The sequence below is a fragment of the Neodiprion pinetum genome, chromosome 7, assembly GCF_021155775.2.
Source record: "Neodiprion pinetum isolate iyNeoPine1 chromosome 7, iyNeoPine1.2, whole genome shotgun sequence".
Classification (NCBI taxonomy): domain Eukaryota; kingdom Metazoa; phylum Arthropoda; class Insecta; order Hymenoptera; family Diprionidae; genus Neodiprion; species Neodiprion pinetum.
The window spans coordinates 16,872,436-16,897,733 of NC_060238.1; the positions used below are offsets into that span (position 1 = coordinate 16,872,436).

General features: G+C 35.1%; 1 protein-coding gene across 8 annotated transcripts in view; it reads left to right on the top strand.

The window, feature by feature from the left end:
- The first annotated feature begins 1,360 nt into the window (after nucleotides 1-1,360).
- Nucleotides 1,361-25,298, top strand: part of LOC124223993 (transcription factor Clamp) — an 88,793-nt gene continuing 64,855 nt past the window's right edge. For 2 of the 8 annotated variants that reach the window (XM_046636467.2, XM_046636469.2), the window contains exons 1-3: nucleotides 1,367-2,099; nucleotides 4,104-4,258; nucleotides 11,482-11,576. Coding sequence is in view for 2 of the 8 variants with exons in the window: in XM_046636464.2 (XP_046492420.1) it covers nucleotides 22,575-22,643 (69 nt within the window). In the remaining 6 variants the exon portion in view is untranslated. Of the gene's footprint in view, nucleotides 2,100-4,103; nucleotides 4,259-11,481; nucleotides 11,581-22,555; nucleotides 22,644-25,298 lie in introns of those variants that run through there. The other 6 variants (XR_006884400.2, XM_046636466.2, XM_046636464.2 and 3 more) reach the window with 5 other exon arrangements.

Sequence of the window (25,298 nt, forward strand, 5' to 3'; positions counted from 1 at the left end):
AAAATTGATTCGTGAAAAGAAACAAAAAACACCTATGAACACTCAAATTCAATTATTTTATTTAAATAATGTCTTTTTTCCTTTGGTGAAACGGACTCATGGTCGAAGAGCGTTTATGGGGAATCGGGGGGGAAAGAAAAGATTCTAGCAAAACATCGACGAGGAAGAAAAACCGAACGGAACGAGGAACAATTTACACGCGATCGCAGTGAATGTGAAATTATAGTACATTTACGAGTTATAGTACGGGTCCAATGTTACATAGTACAAGTAGTCAAATTATGTGACATGTACTATAATTATGTTACGGTTGGGAACACTGAGAGGATCGCCTATGCTCTGGATCAGTGTGGTGACACCACGGTCTACACACAGGTCTGGCAACGAAGCCAATTTTCTACAGAGTGGCGTGGTTCTCTTGTTGTCCGTGATTTTTAGTGTTTGAAATAGCCATGTCGCAGCGCTGCTATCTAGGGATGTACGTGGGGAAGGGATGAAAATGTGCCACCGAAATTATATTTGAAATGAAGCATATAACCTAAAATCAGCGCGTGCGTCATACTCACATAAGAAACAAACTCAATCTCAATAAACACAACATAATCCATGACAGTCGAATCTAACCTTAGAATACCGTGTTGGATTGACAAGTCAACAAATCGTTATCCCTGTTGAATCTAACCTTAGAATTGACGTGTCAATCCAACAAGTCATTATCTTCGCAGTGTAGTGTACATACATACCCACCCTTAGTATAGGACCCTTACACGGGATTTTCATGTGCAGCAAATAGTTAGATGCAGCGTGCTCCAATTGGTCAATTCACCAAGATCGCCAAGTATCAGACGTCACAAAATGGTGATTTTGGTGAATTGACCAACCAGAGCACGCTACATTCAGCTGTTTGCTGCGCGTGAAAATCCAGCTTAACGGGCTCTTCCTACTTACAAAAATTGAGTAGAGTTACGAGAGCTATATGCATTGCGATCGTGACTTCAACTAAAAATCACAATGCGTTGTATGGGCAAAGCATTACTGAAATATGTTAATACTGAAACGCTCGCCGTAAGGCAGCGTTGCCCGAGAGAGCGTCGTCAAGAAAGTTAGAAAATTGGTAGGATTCTGCCTTTCTCGGATACTCGTTTTTGATTGGCACCGAAAGAGATGGAGTAGGGGGAACTCTAACTCTCTTTCACTAATGGGGAGCGTATTTTTATCTCTGTTCAACCTTTGCGTGGAGATGTACGTGACAGTGGGGATAGACTGGTGACGTGCTTTTGTACACGGTGTGCGTTCCAGTATTACTATATTTCAGTGGCAAGCACAGGCTGCTTTTTCACTGTTCTTCTCACATCGTGTTCATAATCATGAGTGTAGAGACATTGTAGGGAGATCTCAATGCATAACTAGGGACATTTTAAAGTAACACATGGCGGCACTGCGGCTGAGTGAAGGGGTCGAGAATCGCGTGCCCGGCCGCCCATTGTTATCCTTGTCGAACGTAATGGCCGCCAGAGAGTTTGTTGACGCTCTTCCGTGGTTCCGTTTAGTACGCGTAAACGAATCCGCGCGATAAATCAATAAAACCTGCAATTTTTGAAGAGATAATAAGGGTTAGGGTTTGTAGTTGAAAGTCTGCGTGCGAGATAGTTTAATTCCAAATAATATGCAGTCATAATGCTGTGAAGCGCAAGGCCAATGCTCGCTTGGTATCAGAGACGTCTACCGGACTCAAACATTCTCTGACAAGTGCCTGGCTCCAGCGCCCTAGCCGAGGGGTTACAAACGATCACCGGTACGGTATTTTTCGCATGTAACGTTCCGAACTGTCGGCCGGAAAATAATCCACTGGCAAAGATAAGTGTTTGAGGAGATTTTTTAGTCGACTTCATGGTCAACCCATGCCTGGGAATTTGGGATGCTGCCCACCTTGATGCTCGTTGGCCGTTGGCCTGTGTAGCCTTTTGTTAACGGCCCAGCAGGTGTATATTTGCTAATTTTTTATTTTTAATGTGATAACGAGTCTACCGGAATGCAGATTATGGATACAGACTCAAAAAATCATCGAGAATAACGGAGTAGATGCATAAACTATACAAGTGAGTATTTATTAGAAATTTTGCATTTTACATTATTTCTGTTCGGGTTGAAAACTTCTTTTAATTTTCAATTCCTTCGGTATTTGAGTGAGTTTTCTCATCAAATATCCCATCCGATTTTTCTTATTCAACTACGATGACTACACTACCATATATGTATATATATGTAATATATATATATACACACACACACTCAGTTATATATATATTTGTAGATTAGAGTGTCCATTATTTTGGTCATTTTAGAATTTTTTCGATTACCCCAAAAAATTGTTCATATTACCGACAAAAATCTTGTATAAATATAAAAATTTTTAATATAAGGTAATATTAACACATGAGCGATTGAAATTTTAAATGTAAAATACATTGAAGTTTTCGATGTTTTGAAATTATTATTATTTTATTCATTGAATAAGATGGACTAATAAGATCAATTTTATGCTTGAGAACAATGCTCATACTTCCAACATATCACGGAATTGGAAAAAAAATTTTTTTTTTAAACTCATCCACTTCACAAGACCATAACTTTTACAGTTCAATTCAGCATCGTTATCTATGGAATACATACGCGCATCGCAAATTTTTTTTTTTGTTCTCACGTCTAGTTGAAAGTATAAACATTGTTATCAACACATGTACCGTGGCGACCTGTCATCTGAACTTATGACGGTTGGTCAACTTGACAAAACTGCTTTTGCTCTAAAATTTTAGCACATGCGTGTTGGATTATTCCACTGTCAATTACTCACATTGTATATACCTGGCATTTTCGTGGACGTGCACCATGAGGTCTACTCTGAGCAACTCGGCAGTCCATTCGTTAGCGCGTGGCTGATGTGAAACTCGGAGCTGCACAGAGTGGACTCGTATCTTGAATGGCTTGTAATTAGGGGTCCCCTGGTGCGCATCCACGAAAACTCATGGTATACAACTTCGGCATTCAGAAATCGGATCATGTTCCGTAACAAATCCTTTTTGGACCTTCTTATTTTCAGACTGCAAAGAAGCCAGAAATGATCTATTCGTAAAACTTGTTTTAATAATGTATCCATTATCATTCTACGATAAGTATTGATATTTATCATTCAATAACAGGTATTAAACTTTGAATATCATAACGTGAAATTTTTGTATAAATTCATTTACAAATAATTCAATTATTCTATACATAAAATGAAATTTTGTTTCGTTTCGAGAGACCAGTCTCAAATTGAATTCATTTTACTGCCATCCTTTAATCTGATTATGGAGATCACTGGAATTTATTGAACCAAAACATAGTGATTCTTCATAGTTGCAAGCACATTTTGCAGCAGAGTCTGAATCCCATTTAATTGTAAGCCATGGCCTTTCATTAGTAAAACAAACACTGCTCAACGAGTTCCACATTTGAGGAGTTATGTTGTAAAGGCTCACTGTTGATATTATACTTATGTTTGATTTTACCCAAAGTTCTCATAATTTACTCATGCAGAATGACTAAATGTGAAAGAAGAATTACTTTGATATTTGAATTCTTATTGCATAGCTTTAAGGCAGACTAAGTTCCGTAGTGATTGAAATAGACATTTTCAGAAATTTGTCATATATATATATATATATATATCATAATCATAAATTGTATTATAAATGTATAAAAATTATTTTCACAACCGGAAATAATGTAGCTACTCAGATATTCCTTAAAATTTTCATGAAAGTACTTGGCATGACTTGAATATTTGTTTGGCTGCAAAACTTAATATCTTTCTAAAACTATTCAACTTTTAACATCTCTGAAAAACTTTTGAAAATGTCTATTTCAATCATTTCAGAACTTAGTGTGACTGAAAGCTATGCAATAAGAATTATATAATATATATATATATATATATATATAAATCCATTATACACTATTCTATGGCATTGATATATATCAATAGTAATACCCTACTCATGTTTCCTTGTAATACATAATTTAGTAGAGATTACCACACCACACGAAGCTGTTCACTTTAGATCCTGTGTCGGAGACTTGTGAGCCATATGAGGAACGTCTCGAATCAAGAAAATTCCGTTGCCTGCATTAGAGTCCCCACACCAGGGTAACTCAACAACAAAAAGAAGACAATTGATGGACTTCCATTTGTGATCCACGATCATTTTCTAGAGAAGTGAGTACACTTGTTGATGGAAAATTTTTATATTTTATAGTCTGAATAATGAATTTATGATTAGAATGACGAATTTTGTCGATGATTAAACAAAACTTGAGCAGGTTTGTTAATACTTGAAGAATACTCAAGCAGGTTTACTGTAAGATTTGGAAAATAGTGAAAAGTTGAAGAACTTTGTTATTGAAGGTGAATTTAAGCGCTTACATACCCCTGAAATTTTTAAACAATCGAATATTTTTATAGATTTTTTTCTTAAGGTAGTTCTGGAGTTTTTTTTTTATCTTAGGAATCGCCTGAAATTTTAGTATGGTATCGACATTACCTCCAGGAACCCATTCCTATATTTTTAATTCCATCCACTAATTAGTTTGTGAGATAATTGTAATTAAAAATTGGTCTATTTGTACGCAATGCCTATACCTAGCACATGGACGTATAGGACTTTGTTCACGGTTTTCATTATAGACGCTAAACGGATCTTAGGATTTTTAAATAAAACCACTATTGTATGCAGTACTATTGTGGGATTATTATTTTAAAAAGTGGTAATGTTCGACTACTTATTTTTGTAGATATCGACTTGCGAAAGATATCAATTTTACTCGACAAGGAACGGAAAGTGCGGAGACACAGTCAGCTGCAGTTAGCTCTGACGAAATGACAACAGTGTACGTTGCGGCAAAGTGATGGGCGCGCGGTAAATTCGGGGAATTTGAATCGTGTTTTTTTCTTCAGTTTTAATAATTGCGGAAAGGAGTTTTAATGAATTTATTCTCTTAACAAATTGAAATTAGTTAATTCATTCACGATAATATTCAGAATATAAATATGTATATATATTATTTATATATATCGTGAATATTATCGTGGATAGTTTTCCATCTCTCTTATACTTATAAAATAAATACCACCAATAAATGAAATGTATGCTCTTTGTCACGCACTTTTTTTTTTCGTAAACCGACCCTTAAACCTCACTCGAGTTGACATTTACGCAAAACACTGACGTTGACGTTTGAAGCTGCGAATAGTACAAAAACAGGAGAATTAGGCTGTTGCCACGATTACAGCGCAGCGCTCTGTACATGTAGGGGACTTATCCGTAGATGAGTTGAGATTGTGTAAGATATGCAGAGCGTACAAGCTCTGTCAAACTTTTCTAACGGACAGCATCATACAAGAATTGGGTTTTAATGTACGCTGCGGCAGAAAATTTTATCTAGTACGTGTACCTCCAGAATTACCTTAATACTTTTAAGAAATTTTCAAAAATAAATTTGCAAGATAATTCCACTCCGTTACAAAGTTATAGCAATAAATGTGACCAGACATCGGGTTGGGACGGCTATCTGGTTAACTACCGTGCCCCTCTTGACAGCTGCGGTTCGTATTTCTTTTGTTCGCGAAATTTGAATTTCTTAGAAAACAAGGTCGTTTGTAAGACCATCTGCGAAGTTTAAGATTCTAATATTACTTGAAAGTCGTCTTTCGGAGAGTACAGTTCGTGTGTTTCTTTGAAAATTTAAAAAATGTTCAAACGTCGTTCCACCGATTGCAAAGGACCAAGAGATCATCGTGGTGTTCGTCAAAAGAAGAAGAGAGCTGGTGTGATTGGCAGAAAATAAAGGCAGAGGGGTCAACTTTTGCCCATAAGCCCGCATTACTTGAGATCGTACAAACGGCATTTAAACCCATCTATGAGGCATTGCGTAGCGATGATTTATTAGAAAAGTGCTTGGGTGGATTTACTCAAAGCAATAACGAGAGTCTCAATGCTCAAATTTGGAATCTTGCTCGTAAGTGTACGACAGGAAGTCGTAAAATTGTAGAAATTGCAACCGGCGTTGCAGTATCTACATTTAATGATGGAGCTCTCAGTTATTTACAAATCCTACAATTACTTGGAATCAGCATTGTGGTTGAAGCGCATAAGTTTTGTGAAAACAAAGGTGCTAACCATCGACATACACCAGCATACAATCAATTCAATCTACCAAAGAAGCTAAAGTTGACGAGAGATTGTAGAAAACCATAATAAACACGAAGATACAACCGAAAGAAGGTGTACAGTACGAAGCTGGAATGGGAGACTAGCCGTAAGTTCACGTTTTACCTACCAGAAATTTTAAACGCGATTTTCTTGAAACTATGTTTTTAGACATTGTCAGCACGATAACTCAGTCAATTTTAAATATTTTTTAACTTTTTTTTTTTTATTCTTGATAATTAGTTTATAGTCTGACGAGACATTTTTTTAATTTTTAGGTAGGACAATTATTTTTAAATTATTAAACACTAATTATTATTTTTTTTTATTAATTACATACTAAAGTTTCTAATACTGTAATTTATTTATTTAAAAAAAAAATTAAGGTGCCATGGTTTTCGTCAGTAGTCTATTTATACCTGTAAAAAATAATGTTAATATTAAACAAAAAATTTAATTTTTATCATGTATAGTTGAAAAGTTAATAAAAAATGTAAAATCAACAATTTAATTTTTTTTTCCCACCATATAACTTTTACAATAAGTTTTCAAATTTACTCGGTTATCAGCATGTGCAGAGGTATGTGAGCCCTTAAGAATTCTCGTGTGGAGCTAAAATTTTTTTTTGTTAAAGAATAGACTTGGCGCACATTGTTTGAAATTATATTGCACCACTCAAGTAATAACATGTATTTTTCATTGTCTAATACTTAATATTATCAGCACGTGTTTATTCGCAAACTTGTGATCTGTGATTGACAAAACGAAAAAAACTATTACACGTTTGAAGTAAATTTTTTTCTAGCAGGGGTAACTACAGAATAAATGTGAAAATTGAAGAAGAAATTGTTAGATGAGAAAAATTAATGGAAATCAAAATCGAGACCTGCGGAAGGTGTGTACAAAATACTACCTGCACACTAACAGAGTTGAACGGAGTTGATGAGAAAAATTAACGTGATGATGGCAGGGATGTTTGGTAATCCAATGGATATATGTCCACGGATAGACTTTCACTGGTCCCAGGTTCGATTCCTGTGGTTGTCCACTAATTTTTTTTAACGAAACATTTCACCTCCAATTTATACATATATATTATGACCAGTATAAAAATTAACATCTTGAAAACGACATTCGTGTTGCATGCATATGTGCATGCGACTTTACCAAACGATTATGAATGCAAGTATGTCAATAAATCATGTATACGTACCTATAGAATGTTGTGAAACGCTCTTTTATGAACTGCAATGTCGTAAAGTCCCCAAACAACACCTATCATTGGTTTTTCCGTCGTACGGATCTTTGGGCTCCAATTCTTTGTGTCCGAACACAAAATCTTATTATAAATTACATTTTTAATATTTCAAATAAAAACCGGAAATTGCTAATTCTCCCTATTGTTCTTTGTCTTAGTCTCCTTCACTTTCTCATTCTCATTCACTCACCGATCGTAGTGGGTTTGAGGTTGCGGAGCAGAAGGACTTCGATTCAAATCGCCGGTCTGTCGATTAGGTTCTCAATGGCAACTTGCCAAAATGTAAGACGGATCACGCCGTTCAGGCACCAGGTTGCTGGTCTGTGGTTTGGACACTGGTCTGGCTTCACCTAGACAAGGTTTTCGGCAGTATCCCTTGTCCATCGTGCGAATGCAGGTGTTTCTACTGCTACTGCCAACCCCCTGCTGTACTCTACTCTTTCTGCCTTGCATTGCAAATATAATTGTGATCAATAAATAATTATTATTATTATTATTTTCAGTCTCATAGTTTGAATACAAGCTATTCCAAGAGCCATTTTTTGAGTAGTTGAAATCACAGTTAATTACTCATATAAACTTCAGAAGTTTCACATCTATATGTACGTGATTGCCACAGACATATTTTTTATTCACTTATTAGCTTTGTGTTTTATCCTCGTAATAATTACTACTGAATTGAATTCCATGAAATTACCTGTATCAACTCATTATATTTAACTTTGCAATTAACATTTCCAAACAGTACAACTTTAAGCCTACGATTTGTTATCCAACAGTACAGACTTTGCAAAGATGTCGGGCCTCTGTCAAATAGAGCAAATCGTATTTTACAATCCTTACTTTTTCTGAGTAATGAAATCTCTGTGAAACTTGGCAAATGATATGACTTAAGATTGTGCTTATGCAATAAAATATAAAAATTATCTATTCAGTTGCAGTACCGTACCATAACCTCAAATCAAGTTAAAACTCGCTGCAAAGAGGTGAATATTTTTGTAATATTTCTGAACTTTTCTTAACCAATGTACAGGCACAATCATAAGCTCTATCATTTACTAAGATGTGAAGATATTTCATTACTTAGGAACAAAAAAAAATTGTAAAATACAATTCACTGCACTTGACAGAACTAAATTAAGCATCATTTGCCCCTATTATATATACCGTGAGTTTTTCTAACAGTGAAACGACCGTGCATCTGAGGCAGGGTAACCGGAGTTACAGCTCATGTTCAGGTTGTGCACTGCATCTCACCACAGTCATCCCAAACATTGAACCTGAACGTTGTCAAAATAACCTGAATATTAAGAAATGTGGGAATTGATGAAAAATTGCATTCGGACGATCGACTAAGGCAATAATGAGGCAATTAAGAGTAGGACCGTCATTGGATTCAGGGATTCATCGTGATAATGAAGCAGTGGGATATGATGCTTAGTCTGAACATGACGTTACCTGCTTCAGATGCACGGATTGTTCCGCCGTTAGAAATCCTCACGGTACAATGCATCACTTAGAGTAACGGAATGGTAATAATGTGTATCAAGATCATTTAAGTCTTGCTGGAAGTCAAAGAATTTTATAACTAAAAAATAACATTAAAACTGGTACGGACTGTAGCATATTTACAAGGGTTCCGATAAAGCAGCTTTGTATTTTTTTTTTGTATATTCCACCAAAGTAGTGGTCAACGAGAAATGAGTCTTATGATCATTTTAATAATTGTCTTATTCAATTCTGCCCGTTGGTGGTTCTGGTCTAGAGACCTGTTCTGCACATCATGAATTGTTATTTCAATTCAAGCAGTCACTACAATTTCTAAATTTTGCAAATCGAGTCACATTTTCTTTGCTTGTGAAACACTTCATATCTATCAATTTCGTATGTGACGTTGTTTATTTATCACTCCTGAATGTTATTAAGCGTATTGTACCCCTCAACTCACTTAGTCAAACCTGCTGTTATTTATTAAAACTTCCCCTGAACTTACCATAAATCACGAGTTTGCTTAATTTAATTTTTATTTCAACTGAAATAGTTTATCAGTATTTCTTTATGATTATCATTACCTTGCAACATTTTTCACAGATCACTGTGATTCTATACTGTAATTTTCTACCCTTGAACTATTCTGCAATTCAGTCCACTCATAACTAAGCAAATTCTTCGGGATAGTTATATTCAGGCAACCCAAGTGGGCTTGTTGATATTCATGGAAACTCAGGCATGGAATGTTTGTTTCCAAAAGCCATTTAACGTCAATAATTTTTACAGACTAAGATTTATGTGTATGTTTAAAGGTTAATTTACTCATTTTCAAAATCTAATTTCCTCATTGAATGGAAAAAACCAACCAACAAACGATCGCAATTAAAGATGAGTGACTATAGTCACTCCTGTGCAAATATTTGTGACGCTCTAGTTACCCTGCTGAGAGGATCTCGTGGAGTGAACCCATTAAACTTAAGTCGAGGAGCCAACTGAGAATGGTTATTTCACGAGATGCTTTCAGTATCATAATATACAACTGTGAGTTGTAATTATAAAACATTTCATACTTAATTACAACTGTATTTTATAATTGAAAAAAATATTCATACCAAACTCAATTGCCATTTGTAATTGGAAACGATTTCAATCCTGATTAAAATTGTATGTCGTTAATAGAGAGAAAATCGGTACTAAACACATGTGCATTTACACATATATATGCATATAATTACATGTAACTAGTGATAAAAAATGTTAATACCAATTATAATTTTAATTGGTAATTTAGAAAGACAAATACGAATTCAAATGATATTTTGTCACTGTGTTTTGTGTAATCATAAATCACAATTAAAATTTGGAATTTGAAATCAGTTTATTAGCTATTTAGAAATGCAGTCAATGTTGTTGGTAGTCGGGAAAGGAACACAGTCTCTATCTTGCTTGAAGCACTAGAACCCATAATAGAGCTAATTAGAACTCCTAATCTACTATAATCTCAAACATTTGCGAATTTAATGATTTACGCCATGGTCTTGTTCATAAGTCTGGACACACCTATACTTTCTCCGTATCGAACAATTCTTCGGTTGGGTTAGTCGCCCTAACCCGATGATCATAAACTGGTATTATAGAAACGACTCAATTGAAAAAATGAGAAAATGTCTAGTGTTGTTTTGTATTTGAAATTTAAGAAAAAGATTTATTAAATTGTCACTAATTGGGTATCTCCAAAACGGTGTTCTGTAAATGTGCCTGACGTTCAAAATGTTCATAAAAAAAGAAGCGGGCCTATACTATGTTACTTGATTTTCACAACGCCTTTATGTAATAGTATTCTATAAAATTAATGCAAATTCATAAATTAGCAAATCAATTTGTCTGTAGATCAAACTTTCATAGTTGAATTTATTTATATTTTCGTTTAAATGAAAGTTTGAAACTTGGGGTAGGTTTCTATGAATAGAACGCAGAGCGTCAATTAGCTCATGAAATTTTATATTATGGCTAACGTGTATATCCTGTGAAAAGACTTTTTCTAATATTGTATTAAAAGAGGTTCTTATTATGTTAACATTCCAGATGCAACTATATTAATATAGGTATTTATTCAAAAAATCTGAAATGTGCGCATCTCACATAATAATTAAGTTGAGAACAAACATCTGTGTTTACTTATTCTACAATAGTAATTTCAGATCCAGGTTTCGAATGTTCGACATATGAATATGGCCCCAATTCATTATTATATGAGAGAACTGAAAACGTAGGCAAAGATTACCGTACAAGTCAGAAAACTGTTGACAGTACTCTCAGTCAATGAAATAATGTAGCCAAGATAGTTGTGTCGAAGACACTTTAAGAAAACACATATCAATTCGTCACTGGTTTGTCGATAACTGCACCACACATTGTCTCATTCTAACACTGCACATGTATCTGCCAAACAAAATTAAATCTTACTGATGGTTTTAATTCCAGTGCAAGAAAGCTTAAGGACACCAGCAGCTCAACTGTGGAACCAATAACAGCCGACTTTTAGTAGTGGAGTGGCTAAATCTATACACACGACACCGGTATGTACGTATAGATGTTCTATTCACTGTTACTGAGATCGAAATTATCGCTGACTGAACATTGTTTGAGTATGTTACCGTATTCCCACACCAAAGACAAGTCTTGGTGTTTGGTAGAAATGTGAGCCATATTTATGTATCTTTTACTGAGAGTTCTTTAAAGGACCAGCTCTTAGCACGCGCGATTCTACTTGCTTAAAGGAGTACCTTGATCGAATTCAACATTGATGTATATTTCTCCAAATATTGAAGTCTACGCACTTCTGACGCAAAAAAGGGCTTACAGACCTCATTCTATACGCAATTCTGAAGGAAAACACTCCAACGCATTTTTATTTCACGCAGAAATAAAGAAATGACATGGATTCTACGAAATCGCAATAGTACATTCGTTCTTTATTTCTGTATCTAAGGAAAATGTATTGAGCTTTTTTGCTCAGATTTGCATATAGAATGAGGCTGTTGAGCCCTTTTTTGCATTTGAAATACGTGGATTTCGATATTTGGAGATATATATGTCACTGTCGAAATTTACCAGGACACCCACTTAATTTTGAAGTAAACCTTCACTGACAAAAACAAATTCTCTAAAATCAACTGGTTGACAAGTGATCGTAACACTATACCTCACACCTATTAGAAATCGCCAGGCCCATTCATAGATTTTTATAGAGATACTTCTACTTTGGTTATCTCCTATAGAGATAGTCTGCACCACGGTCTTACATACAGGTCTGGAAACTCCATTGGAGGGGGTAGGTCGCTTATTGAAACCATTTTTGTGTTCACTAGTCGCCACTAGGTTCGTTGCGATCTTATCAACAGCGGAGGCGGGGCCGGGGGGAGTCCAGACAAGGCCGTGGTATTCGCATATACATATATGGGTATTCGCTCACTCACGCTCACTCATCGTATTTATTGAGGTTATTGTTATCCTGGTAACCAGCCCCCTAACACACGCTGCTAAAAGTGGTTCGCAAAATGTCCCTCGATTCTGCCACCAATCTTCACCACTAGTGGCGCTAGTAGTTGTCTGACAAGCTTGCGCGCGGTCAGCGAGGGCAGCGAGCGTGTCAGAAGTCTACTAGCGCCACGTAGAGGAACTAAAAAACGGGGACAATCGCGTACAATTTTTTAGTATACGAGCAGTGGTGAGTGTCAGGGGGCTGCTGGTAACTAAACCACAGCGACAACTGGTGCTGCCGCTAGAATAGAAATTTGCCCTTACTAAGCGACGCGGATAATCGTGGCTCCCAGCTTAGGAGTTTCCTGACATGTATGTAAGACCGTGGTCTGCACGGTCTTACGAAGCTGCTAAAGCCGAGAATGAAGGACAGCTGGTCTCATAGTGGTCCTCTCTCTGTCGCATGATCAAAAGAGTGGGAAACAGCTGCCAAGCGGCGACTGCGATAAGGCAAGCGGGGAGGTGTATACTTGTATAAGGGTATAAGCATAGACATATAAAGATAGACTGAGCGCTCTTATGAGCGGCTTGAAGCAAACATTTAAAGGACAGAAATATGCCGGGAGTCCTCCTTTCTCTCTCTGACGATATTTGTGGCGGGGATCGAGGCGGTAGAGGAGAACGAGGCGAAATTATGCGCCTATATCTATAGCTGTTCCACTTCCACTGCTCCGTTGTCTCCCACCATGACGCCGATTGAAAAGAGAGAGCAGTACTCCCGGTATATCTCTGTCCTTCATATGTAATTGTCAGTGCCTCTTATAGGAGCGGTCAGTCTATCTTTATAAGTCTATGGGTATAAGGCCATGGTGGAATTAATAAGGTGTAGTACAGCGCAGACCTTGTGAATAGCCAATAGGAAAGTTGTACCATTACGCCAGCCATTACAAGCGGGAATTCAAAATCGTTAACTGTCGTCAACGACGTAAACTGTATTTGATTAACAGGAAAATAAATTATGTACCTTGATTCTGTTACAGAAATATAAATATCATGTGAGGGTCGTGTCAGAGTCAGAGACAAAGCGTATAAATTCCCTTTATGAATATCAAGTTTTATAAGGTATATGTACTCACTTTGGAGATTAGAATCACTCGACACACGAAGTTTTAAACTATGCACTTATTACCCTATTTATATTGTATTTTTGAAAAATTTTAATATTTTAGATGTGTAGTTTTACAAATCCGTTGTATTATTGACACTTTTACACGTATTCACGTTGTTTCTACCAATGGCTCATGTCTCGTATACATCTATATATACAAGTAAAATGGCCGGCGCAATAGTACTGTGCAGTGAACTAAAAAACGCGTCACGAGACCGCTACACCTTATTAATTCCACCGTGGTATAAGGCTTATGTGTTTCTCCCACCAAGTCATCGAATAGAGTGAGAGAGACCGTCTGTAGCCATTATTCTCTCTTTCTTGTCACGGCTTCAGTTTGGTGCATAGAGCGCGCAATCTATCTCAATAAGTCTATGGGTACAGTATACATCGTTCACTCTGCCTACCATGCTGGCATTTTCTTCAAAAGTGGTGAATTTTTTCAAAAAAATCAAAGTGGTCGAAGATTTGAAAATAAAATATTTTTAGTTTAAAACTGAAAAAACACATGAAAATGAATTTCGATTTTTTTTTCCTATTTTCTTTAACGAACTACAATTCAACACGAAAAAAAATACCTGGTATTTTATTTGAATATCTGTTTTCGAAAAAGCTGTTACGTCCGTGGACGTCATTTATTCCCGAGCGGTGAGGAATAAACTGGTTCGACTTAGCTTTTACGTGCGGGCACAACCAGAAGTTGGGATGTTGAAGATGTCAACCATATATTTGTTTGAAGAGTTTGTGGAATAGTTTAAACGGAGTGTGTAGTTCACAATATCAGTAAGAAAAGTTATACGTGAAGTTTTTGAGTGTTGAAATAGAATCGATCGTGTCGAACTTTGGAATAGGAATGCAACTGAGATAAATAGGAGTAGACGTAAGGTGCGCAAAATGGTGGGAAATAGAATTAGCTGAGTCGGCAAAAAGCGAGTGGCGTGAGCCAGAATGGAACTAGGAGAACAGGAATGAGATGATACGGCACTGTAAGGATCGTGGGAGAGCGACGAGATGAGGCAGATGTGTGGCGATTCGCCGGACGTAACAATGCTGTGAGCCAATTTTGAAAAATTTATTGTGTTTGGACAAAAGTTAAGACAAAAATCTAAACACAATCCGAAAGACTGCTTTCAATAAGTACAAACAAATAGAAACTTTACAACAAAATCAAAAATGGTTGGGTCAAGGATTGGTCGGTTTCGTATGGAATGCCCCATATATATATTATAAAATTCGTCTCAAGAAGCACAATTATAGATCTTTGTATACATGTGACATGTTTACAAGTGTATTACAATACTTGTTAAAAGCCACGTAAGACCGCCACGGCTGTCTACGAAATGATATGAAAATACGTCATATCTATTTTAGCGAGAAGAAAAATGCTAGAAAATGTAAATTCGAAAATTTTTGGTAATTTGATAAATTAACGACAGGGTCAGGAATCGAACCTGGTGTCTAGAGATGCTTTTCCGGAGCCTTACTCCACTATATATATGACGCCACGTGGATTTACAATCAGTAAATGCTTTGACTATGATATTTTTCGATTTCATCAAAGAGTTTCCCTCTTAGTACGACCCCTGAAAACCTTTCGCAAAAATTTTCACATTTTTTGAACAACTTGTCACCCTATGAATTTTGGAACCCATCTCAAAAACAACTTTTTTTTTTTTGACAGGTAAAAATATTCTTTCGAAATAAAATATTTTCAGGAAGATGGTATGTTACCACATAGCAAAAAAATGGCTTTTTCGGTGCTGAAGAACATAAAATTTTAGCAATGATCGGAGATGGTGTTTTTGAGAAAATTCATTCCATCTGAAATTGACTTTTTTTTAATTTTCCTCTTCTATCTCAGAATTTCCACTGAATCACAGTTTACTAGAAATGAACTAAGGGCTTCTGAAATCCCGCACGTTTTGAAAGAAAAATCGTTGCAATTGGATGATTAGGGTCGAAATGGAGGTAATTGGAAGAAGAGAGATTTTATTTTCTTTTTCAGAAAAATACAATTTTCATGAAAATTTCAAACCGACGAAACAGTGATAAAAATTTGTTTATCGCCAAAACGCAAAAATACGTGTCTCATGAAATGGCATGAAGATTGATATGCCAAAGTTACAAAGTGATCGAAGTTAGTCGCCATAGAATCATCGTTGAATCTATATGGACTGGGTCATACATAGTTTTGTTACCATACAATAGCCTAATAATCATGACTGCATGTTCCGGCTTCGATTTGCCGCCATGTATGTAACCTTAAAAATTTTAACAATTGTCGGTAGCAATTGTCATCAACTTGCAACTGTATAAAATTTTTGAGGTCACATACATCGCTGCAACCTGTCGTCTATGACGGTTGGTAACCCTGGCAAACAGCCTCTCTCGGATTGTAGCGCATGCGCATTGAATTTGAGCAGACAACGGAACGTGCTGAAGTTAGGACTTCACTCTGTATATCTATTCAGGAATTTAATGGACAGTTACCAATTACAACAGAAAGCATAGGAATTGACTGCAAGCTTGCGTTACTACAAGGGCGTAGCTTTGGTAAGGGTGATAATCATGAATCAGTACTGATGTCTCAGTATAGAAATATGAAATTGCGGGGATAACATCAACAATTCCAATAAAAAAAAAAAAAAATACATTTACAACCTTAGAGTGACTGATGGAGTTGATTTTCTAAATGTGAATATATTTAGACATACTAAATTTCAGACAATTCTAAAATTGTGAACTAACGATTTTTCTCTAAATTGCATTGTTACATTAACACTATAAACTTCTACTTCATGAAGAGAAAGAATATTGTATTCGTGGCAAAAGAATGAAGCGATTAGTGAGGCGTCCAAAGTTGCGTGGCCCACTGCTCATATTTTCACAATTTCGTTGACGAAAATACAAGAATTTGCTGCTGCGGATTTTTCTTGAGCTTCTCCAGCTGTCACGGAAATGTAACATGTTGCAATGGTGTATTGTATGATATTTTTTATATCGAGTGGATGAAAAGTAGTGGGGCGTTACGTGGTAGTTTGCGGGACGCAAGTGGTTAATATATTCTCCCTAGGGACGAAAGTGAAGGAATTCTGGTCTGCGCGTGCGCAAACCTATTTTTACAACACTGAGATGAAATTGGCTACTTTCGTACCGCTAAGCTGAAACGCAAAACTCCACTTTTCATGCACATGTGATGAAAAATATTTCTTAATGCGTTACAATAAATCATTTTTTTTCTAACTAAGCGAGTGTGTTACCGAAGAATATTAGCAAAAATTTTTTTTTCCAAAACAGATTTGATCTGCCAAAAATCAAAGTCGTCTGAATATTATTAACAACAACAAAGATATGAATTTAATGTCGAAAGGTGCGCAAACATTTTATTGCAAATGGTTTCAATAAAATCGGAAATTTCTTTGTACTATTTGAATGATAAAGAAACCTCCTAAAAATAATACGGGATAATGAAAAAATCATTTACTAGACTGATTCGCTTTGCCTCACACAAAATGACTCACACTTCTATTTTCCAATGCTGTGGCTATTTTGTCAATATTCATTTGCTTGATTATATCAAGAATGCAATAATAGAATGTAATAATGACCTGCATACGAGATGTGAATTTTTTTTCCTTTGCAGTCACTGATTAATTTGATCATGATTATTTGTTCCTCCCTCTAGGGCTATGCATTTCAAATAAAAATAATGTGATCCTGATCACGTCGGTCAGTCATTACAAAGTGAAAAAAAAAATACAAGTAGCATACAAAATGATTGTTAATCTGTATATATTCAAGCTTTTTTTTATTTTTATGAGGATATATGAACTGCAATCCTTACCTACATGATATTATACAATTCGCTACAAGATTTTATATACTTTTTGTTCAAAATGATCTCTTTAAAAGTCACTACTCTGCATACACAAGGTGCAAATTTGCCTTAGTATCTGAAAAACTTGTAAATGTTGGCGGATTTTGCTAGGTATAGAAAAAGGCAGACCTTTTAGTTGTGTTCAGAGATTTTTTCCTGCATTGTTAAATGCGTTTACCAATAATTGTCAAACATTAGTTCGCGGTGTGATCGGTAGAATGCCTATTCCACCGGTAACTTACCTGCCTGACGAGCGACTCGATTATGTCATCGGGGAAACTCAAGTTACATTTTAACTCGTGCTTTTGCTAAGTTTCATTGGAATTGACGTGCTGTCTTTTAACTATGCAGTTTGTGTGCAAATTTAACAAACTCCTAGTACGAATTCAGGTTTGTAAATTTACAAATACAAGTTTTTTTTTTTTTTTTTTTTACACAGTTTCAAAGACTCTTTAATACTTTTTCTTGAGAACAGTTGATTTCGTTGGTAATGCAATGTTGTTCTTGACACTTAATCTTTTCAACCCTCTGAGGGCAACTCTGAGCAGTTTATTACCTAGAAATAGTTTTTTTCATAAACATCATTTAAATTCATGTTTTTCAACATGTAAATAGTTGAATGAAATCGTCAGAGTCTAAAAGAAATTACAGGTGCAAATTCGATATGCTAATTTTAGATGACAGGAAAATTAAATGCAAAACGAGATGTGAATATTGGCAAATATTCCGTCACCTGGCTAATATACTATCGCGTTTGCTTTCAGAGGGTTAATATTGAAATTATTCTAATTCACACGCACAATTCACTATGGCACCATTTAAAATCGAATTGAATCGAAATGAGAATATTTCAAACTTGAGGTATTGTCTTTATGATTTGAACGAATAATACACGATTCACATTACATATGCTGTGGTTTATACACCAAATATTTCAGTTTGAGTACCAATAGGAGGCAAGTTTTATTGATTTATATGCGAGGAATAAAGCATGGCACAGCGAAGATATTACTAATGCACTTGGCGCGAAAATTACGAAAGCAGGGGTACAATCGCTTAATACAACATTTAATCACATTGATCTGTAAATTGCACAGTAAGAATAATAGTCATCTCTTGAAACTTCGGGTACGACTTACAGAATGTTGTATTATACATGTAAATTGTGTTGTAATGATGATGAGCAATTTAAAGATATGAAATAAGAAATGATAGTTCGGATCATTTGTGGTTACATTCATATTCCACTTCACCAGAGATGATATTCTTTTCTTAAAACGAGTTGTATATTATTATATGATATGACAGTGAAACTTTGGAGGAAGATTTCAGGAGGAAATCTCTTTCCTTACTGTAGATCAGTAATGATATTGTAATTTATAGAGGTCACTTAGAGAATGTAATAATGCGAAAGAAAATGATTAAATTCACGTGAAACAGACATATCCGTTTCATCTAACCATTGCAAAAATCAATACCCAATACTGCTAAAGAGATTTACGAATATGAAAAAATACAAATAAAGTGAACGACAATGAAACTTGAAGAATTAAAGCACAGAATAAACTCTATTTACAAGAAAAAAAACCGTTTGAGACAAAACATTAAGATTTGAAGAGGAAATAACTGCAGTTCTTTCTAAGCCGCACAATAGAACCGTTTAAAAAAACATCGTAATATGTATAATTATTTCGTAAATGGAACGGAGCATACAATTACCATAGTAAAAGCATGACTTTATATATTCAATAGTTTTGTGAGAATTATGTTAATTCATGAGAAATCAAAAATTTGCGAAATTTGGTCTTTAAGGTTCAAACTTTTATTTATTTCATGACATTGATTCAACCAAATAAAAAGTTAGTCTTCCAATACAAATTTGTTTGAGTTTACTTTTTCCATCATAATGCCCTGAAAGTCTATTCTGCAAAAATGATGATTTAATTCTGTAAAATCTGGAAAAGTCAACTAATTTCCAATTGAAATTTTATTGGGCACTTTGATAAAACTTGATGCATGTTGTGGACAAGAAATGACATGTCCAAATACATGTAAAATATGTTTGTTCAATTTTCACAGTTTTGTTTTTTTAGCAGATATTTAATTCTCAATCCTGGAAAATTAATCTGTTTCACTATGAAATAAAATATGGTAGATGTTCAACAAGTTATTCCGATCAAATTTGTTGTGCAGTCGACACAAACATCTTATCCTCACAAGAATATTATTTTAATAGTAACAAACTGATGCTGCTTGAATACCGTCATGCATACTACTTAAGTTTTCCAAAAGTCAACAAGAATGGAACTCTGGAAGTGACCAAATCTGAAAATTTGCTATTTTCGGACGTCCAAGCGACTCCGTTTTGCAAAAGCAATTATTATCTTTGCATTTTCAAGAACTTTCTACTTAGAGGTTGAGTGATCGTATAAAAAGACTGCTGATTCTAGGCGAATTTACTCGGCGGTTTTGGTGGATCTAAGTGGATTCAGGTAATTTTATCTTTCTACGCTTATTGACAATTGAACAGAATTTCATTGTAAAATCAGTTGGTAACTGTAGAACACTAACTTCTCCTATGTCCTTTACCATTTCTCGCCAGATGAAAACTCGCCTTACTGGTCCGATACAAGTTAGCAGTCTTCATTCATCTCCAATCTCATAATTTCATAAGGCCCTCATTAGGGTGTGCGGAAAAAAATCGATGTTTTTTTTCGGTTGCATCCGGCATTAGAAGTTAATTTGAAGTAATAAAAAAAGATTTCTAGAAAGAGCGCTCAAAAAAAAATTACTTCGGACGGCGCATTGCATTTTAAGATTTCCCATAAGAATAACACAGGAAAATATTGAGACTTCTAAATGTGGTAGTGCAACTTTCCAGAAAAAAATCGCACAGAAACGCCTATAAGATATTCGTATAAAGAAACGATTGGGAAATGTTGTTGAAAAAAGATATAAGCGATTTCGTTACGCAAAAATCCTTATTTCTTTTTGAGTAATTCAATTTACCTCATGATTTTTTTAGAGTAAATATTGAATTATGGCCTGAAAACGCTAGTTATTTGAGTTGCTTAGATTTTTAAAAAAATCTAAAAGTCGTTAATGACGTAGCCGAACGTGGTGTCGCTTTGATAGAAGCTTATAACGGTTCGTTAACAAAAAACGAAGAGCAGCTACAATATTTATTGGGCATAGTGCAAAATCATCGACAGAAATACCCTAACTGCAACAAACAGACTCGTAAAAAAAAGAACGATGATTTATAAGAGCATTATAATGTAAAAACAAAACTATTTGATCAATATTAAACCAAATTCATTAAATAAAGCTTTTCGAAACCCGATCAATGATGAACGTCGTTTCTTTTATATTTCTCGTTGTGCTTGATTTTTTTTGTATTAGCGAAACATTTCGAGAACGATTTCATGCAAATTGTATGTTGGAGAAGAAAATTCACTACAAAAAACCTCCACAAAGTTTTTTTGTAAAGCGAAAAATTCGATTTTTACAGCTTTTTGAATTTTTTTTTCTATCAATCCAACTTCAGATAGCGATACCATTTAAACGGTTGTTCTGAGCTAATTTTTCGTATAACGTTTTTTGTACGGAATTCGATTCTCTATACGAATATCTTATAGGCGTTTCTGTGCGATTTTTTTCTGGAAAGTTGCACTACCACATTTAGAAGTCTCAATATTTTCCTGTGTTATTCTTACGGGAAATCTTAAAATGCAACGCGCCATTCGAAATAATTTTTTTTTTGAGCTCTCCTTCTAGAAATCTTTTTTTTTTACCCCAAATTAACTTCTAATGCCGGATGCAACCGAAAAAAAACATCGATTTTTTCCCGCACACCCTAGCCCACATAATCATCAAAACGTCAGCATGTCCTCTCCGTGTCTTCAAGCTGTATGGGTAGGGTCTTTTGTTTGCGCATAACGTAACGCACAAAGTTTTATCCCAAAAATGATTCAAAGGCCGTAGCCGGATACGTATGAGTTAGCTGCCCTCGCGCATATTTGCTTCATATGTTGAGACTATAAACCGACTGATAAAGCATGATTGCTTTGCAAATTTCAACCATTATCAACGCCTAGGTTTTGAGTAAAAAAATATTTTCCTAAATCCAAAAATATTTGTCTTCCCTTGATAGCCTGAACCGATCAACTTGATTTGTATATACGTTTTGAAGATATTAAGTACTTACTTTATAAAAAATATTTAGCTTTTGTTCACGGGATCAATAAAAAAAAACTCGTTTCACTTTTTACATAGTTTTATATTTCATAAGAATTTACGTATTTTTTATTTCCGATCATTTTGCACTAAGTATTCCTAACATGCTTCGAGATATAAAGGGTTTCTAGAGCTGAGCAGAAGTCTAGGAAAGAAAATTTAAAGGAATTTTAAATTATCCGGGAAATGTAGGAAGTTTTCATCGATTCTTTTGTATTATCTGGAGAACTACATTTAGCTGCGTTTATTATTTGCTATTGTTTTGTGCCAGAATTGAATCTAACGAAAATATTTCAACGGCATGTGATGTTTTATTTATTTACTACAGCAGGTCTATCTTTCTATTACCATCGTGTTACAAAATTTAATGGCTTGCCTGTGCCCTGTGTAAACTCGTCTCACGTAATATTCATTACATGTTCCACTCATTCGAACAATTTATTCACATTCTAGGTTGAGTTTCTAATAGTAACTAGAGTAAAGAAACTGCACGAAAAATCTTGATAATGAATTGACATAGCTTGCCATACTATAATGGCATTCAATCATTCATTTAATATTCGGATTCATTAATTGATTCCACCACCCTAATTGCATGATCTTATTCTGCGTGCATGATTTTTTTTAAATTACTCATGCAACGCACTCTCATTACGTATTGTCTGTGGTACATAACTTGACTTAACTTAATATTGAAACCACCACCACTATAACTGACTACAATTTCTAGCTTATAACAATAGCGTGAAATACAAGTCAGTGAGTTCACTGAGTTATTCTTGAAAAATCTATAGGATCAAAAACGGCACCTCAATGGCCCTGGAAACGAATGGTAGCAACGTCGTGTGGTTAAGCTCATCAGCGCCTGATCAGATACAGCAGGTATGTGACTGGTCAATACAGGTTATCTTCGTAGGTGAAAGATTCGGACATTTTTATATGACGTCAAAACATGACATAAACATATCACATTATTTAAAACTTTTAAATTCTTCATTTAACATTATGCTTTCGCGACAAGGTAAATGTGAAGCATTGCAATGCATTCTAAAACAAGAAAGCCGTGTCTGTCTAGCTTAGTAAAGTTGATACTCCATGCTGTATAACAAATACACGTGAAGAATGGTGAAGCAACATGTTAATACCGACTTTAGTGATATGGTCACCCTCAATACTCTTATGAGTACCAAAGTTTAGTTTCAGTAATAGTACTAGCTTACATAGTTTTTTTTTTTTTTTTTTTTTGTTAACTTAGCTGGATTAAATAGTTTCATTTAATAAATCATTTGCTACTAGAAACCTGATCATGATGGCTCATTGTACTTATGGGAGATTATGGGAAATACTTATGGGGATGCTGTGAGCAAGCAAACCAAACGATATTTCACGATCAGTAAGTTGAATTCTACGTGTGGTTAGGAGAAATGACAGACAACATTGCTATTAAGTGAAGGATTAAAATTCTCGACCTCGTAGATAATGTAGTGGTAAATCTTTGTGAGCGGTCATTGAATGTATTACGTATATTTTCGTTAACGTTTCGGCCCGGGTAGGGGCCCTCCTCAGAACGATCAATTTTTTATTTAACTGTCAAGAACATAAATTCCATCAGTAAGACATTAACATCCATGGATATAGTACTATTAAGACTTATTATCTATTGTACATTGGAGAGTACATTCAGTATATCTATTACGATTAAAAAAGTATATAGACCTTAAGGGGTAATTTACCTTGTATAAGAAACAGGGTTAAAACACTGGTCAAAATCATAAAATTCAAAATGGAGAGCGATCGTGCTTCAAATAAGATGATAATAGACATTGGCATCTTCTCCAATTGTTAAACAGTGTAGGTGTATAAGGTTTGAATATTAAAAAATAAATTAACAATAAGATATTAACAATGCACAAGTCAAAAGATTAAAAAGGTTAAAGAAGGGGTTTAAGAAAGTTAAAATAGTTAGAACTATGCCGACACAATAATAATGGTGTCATTATCTCCCAGTTCTCCATATCTGAACAAATTTACTCAACCGTTTGAACCAACTGGTAAACAACAACTACTGGGCGGATCACATGTGAGCCAGAATGAAGGCGAACAGGTATAGCAAAATATATAGCAAAATTTTTGCTATACCTGTTCACCACAACTACTGGACGGATCACATGTGACCCAGAATGAAGGCGAACAGATATAGCAAAATTTTTGTTATACCTGTTCGCCTTCACTCTGGGTCACATGTGATCCGCCCAGTAGTTGTTGTTTACCAGTTGGTTCAAACGGTTGAGTAAATTTGTTCAGATATGGAGAACTGGGAGATAATGACACCATTATTAATGTGTCGGCATCGTTTTAACCATTTTAACTTTCTTAAACCCTTTCCTTAACCTTTTTAATCTTTGGACTTGTGCATTGTGATTTTCTTATTGTTAATTTATTTATTAATATTCAAACCTTATACACCTACACTGTTTAACAATTGGAGAAGATGCCAATGTCTATTGTCATCTTATTTGAAGAACCATCGCTCTCCATTTTGAATTTTATGATTTTGACCAGTGTTTTAATCCTCTTTCTTATACAAGGTAAATTACCTCTTAAGGTCTATATACTTTTTTAATCGTAATAGATATACTGAATGTTCTCTCCAATGTACAATAGATACTAACTCTTAATAGTATTATATCCATGGATGTTAATGTCTTACTGATGGAATTTATGTTCTTGACAGTTAAATAAAAAATTGATCGTTCTGAGGAGGGCCCCTACCCGGGCCGAAACGTTAACGAAAATATACGTAATACATTCAATGACCGCTCACAAAGATTTACCATACTACATTGCTATTAAGGTTGAGAGACAAAATTTGACATAGATTTGAAAAGTTTAATCATACCGAATAAAGAAAGTGGGTCGTGGATAATTCAAACACTTCAAATAAAACTACCGTTAAGTTATGGACAACGATCATTACACCAATTCTAAGTCCGATCGATTTTGCGTTTTGCTTACCTTATGCTAACTGCGAAAGATTTTCCACGTTCCGCGGTTTAACTGAATAGTGTCAAATTTATAAGACGTCTTAATAACGCTCGAATGCGACAAGTATCAGAGACAAATTTAAAGAGTATAAATTTCACGAATAGTTTTGATCGACGCTAGTCGAACGAGGACTGTTACGCTTTTTCTAGTGCATTACAATATAGCAACTAGCCTTTTGATCCATATGCAACAGAAATGTATTTTTATAAACCATAATTTTCTCTCCAATGAAATTCGTGTGACACACGAATCATTTGCTCAGCTTATGGGCCATAGCTTACCTTTAACAAGCAAATAATCTTGGTTGTATTTCTGTGCGTCTACACGTAACAAACTATCCAGTTACGTTGAAAACCCTAACACATGGTGTTGGCATTTCCGTATAAAGTCGATTCTGCCACTCCCCTCTCGATTAAATTTAGCGAATCAAAGATAAGATTGGCAGCACTGGCATCTATTGAATAACATACGCTGCATCTGACTAAAGCGCCA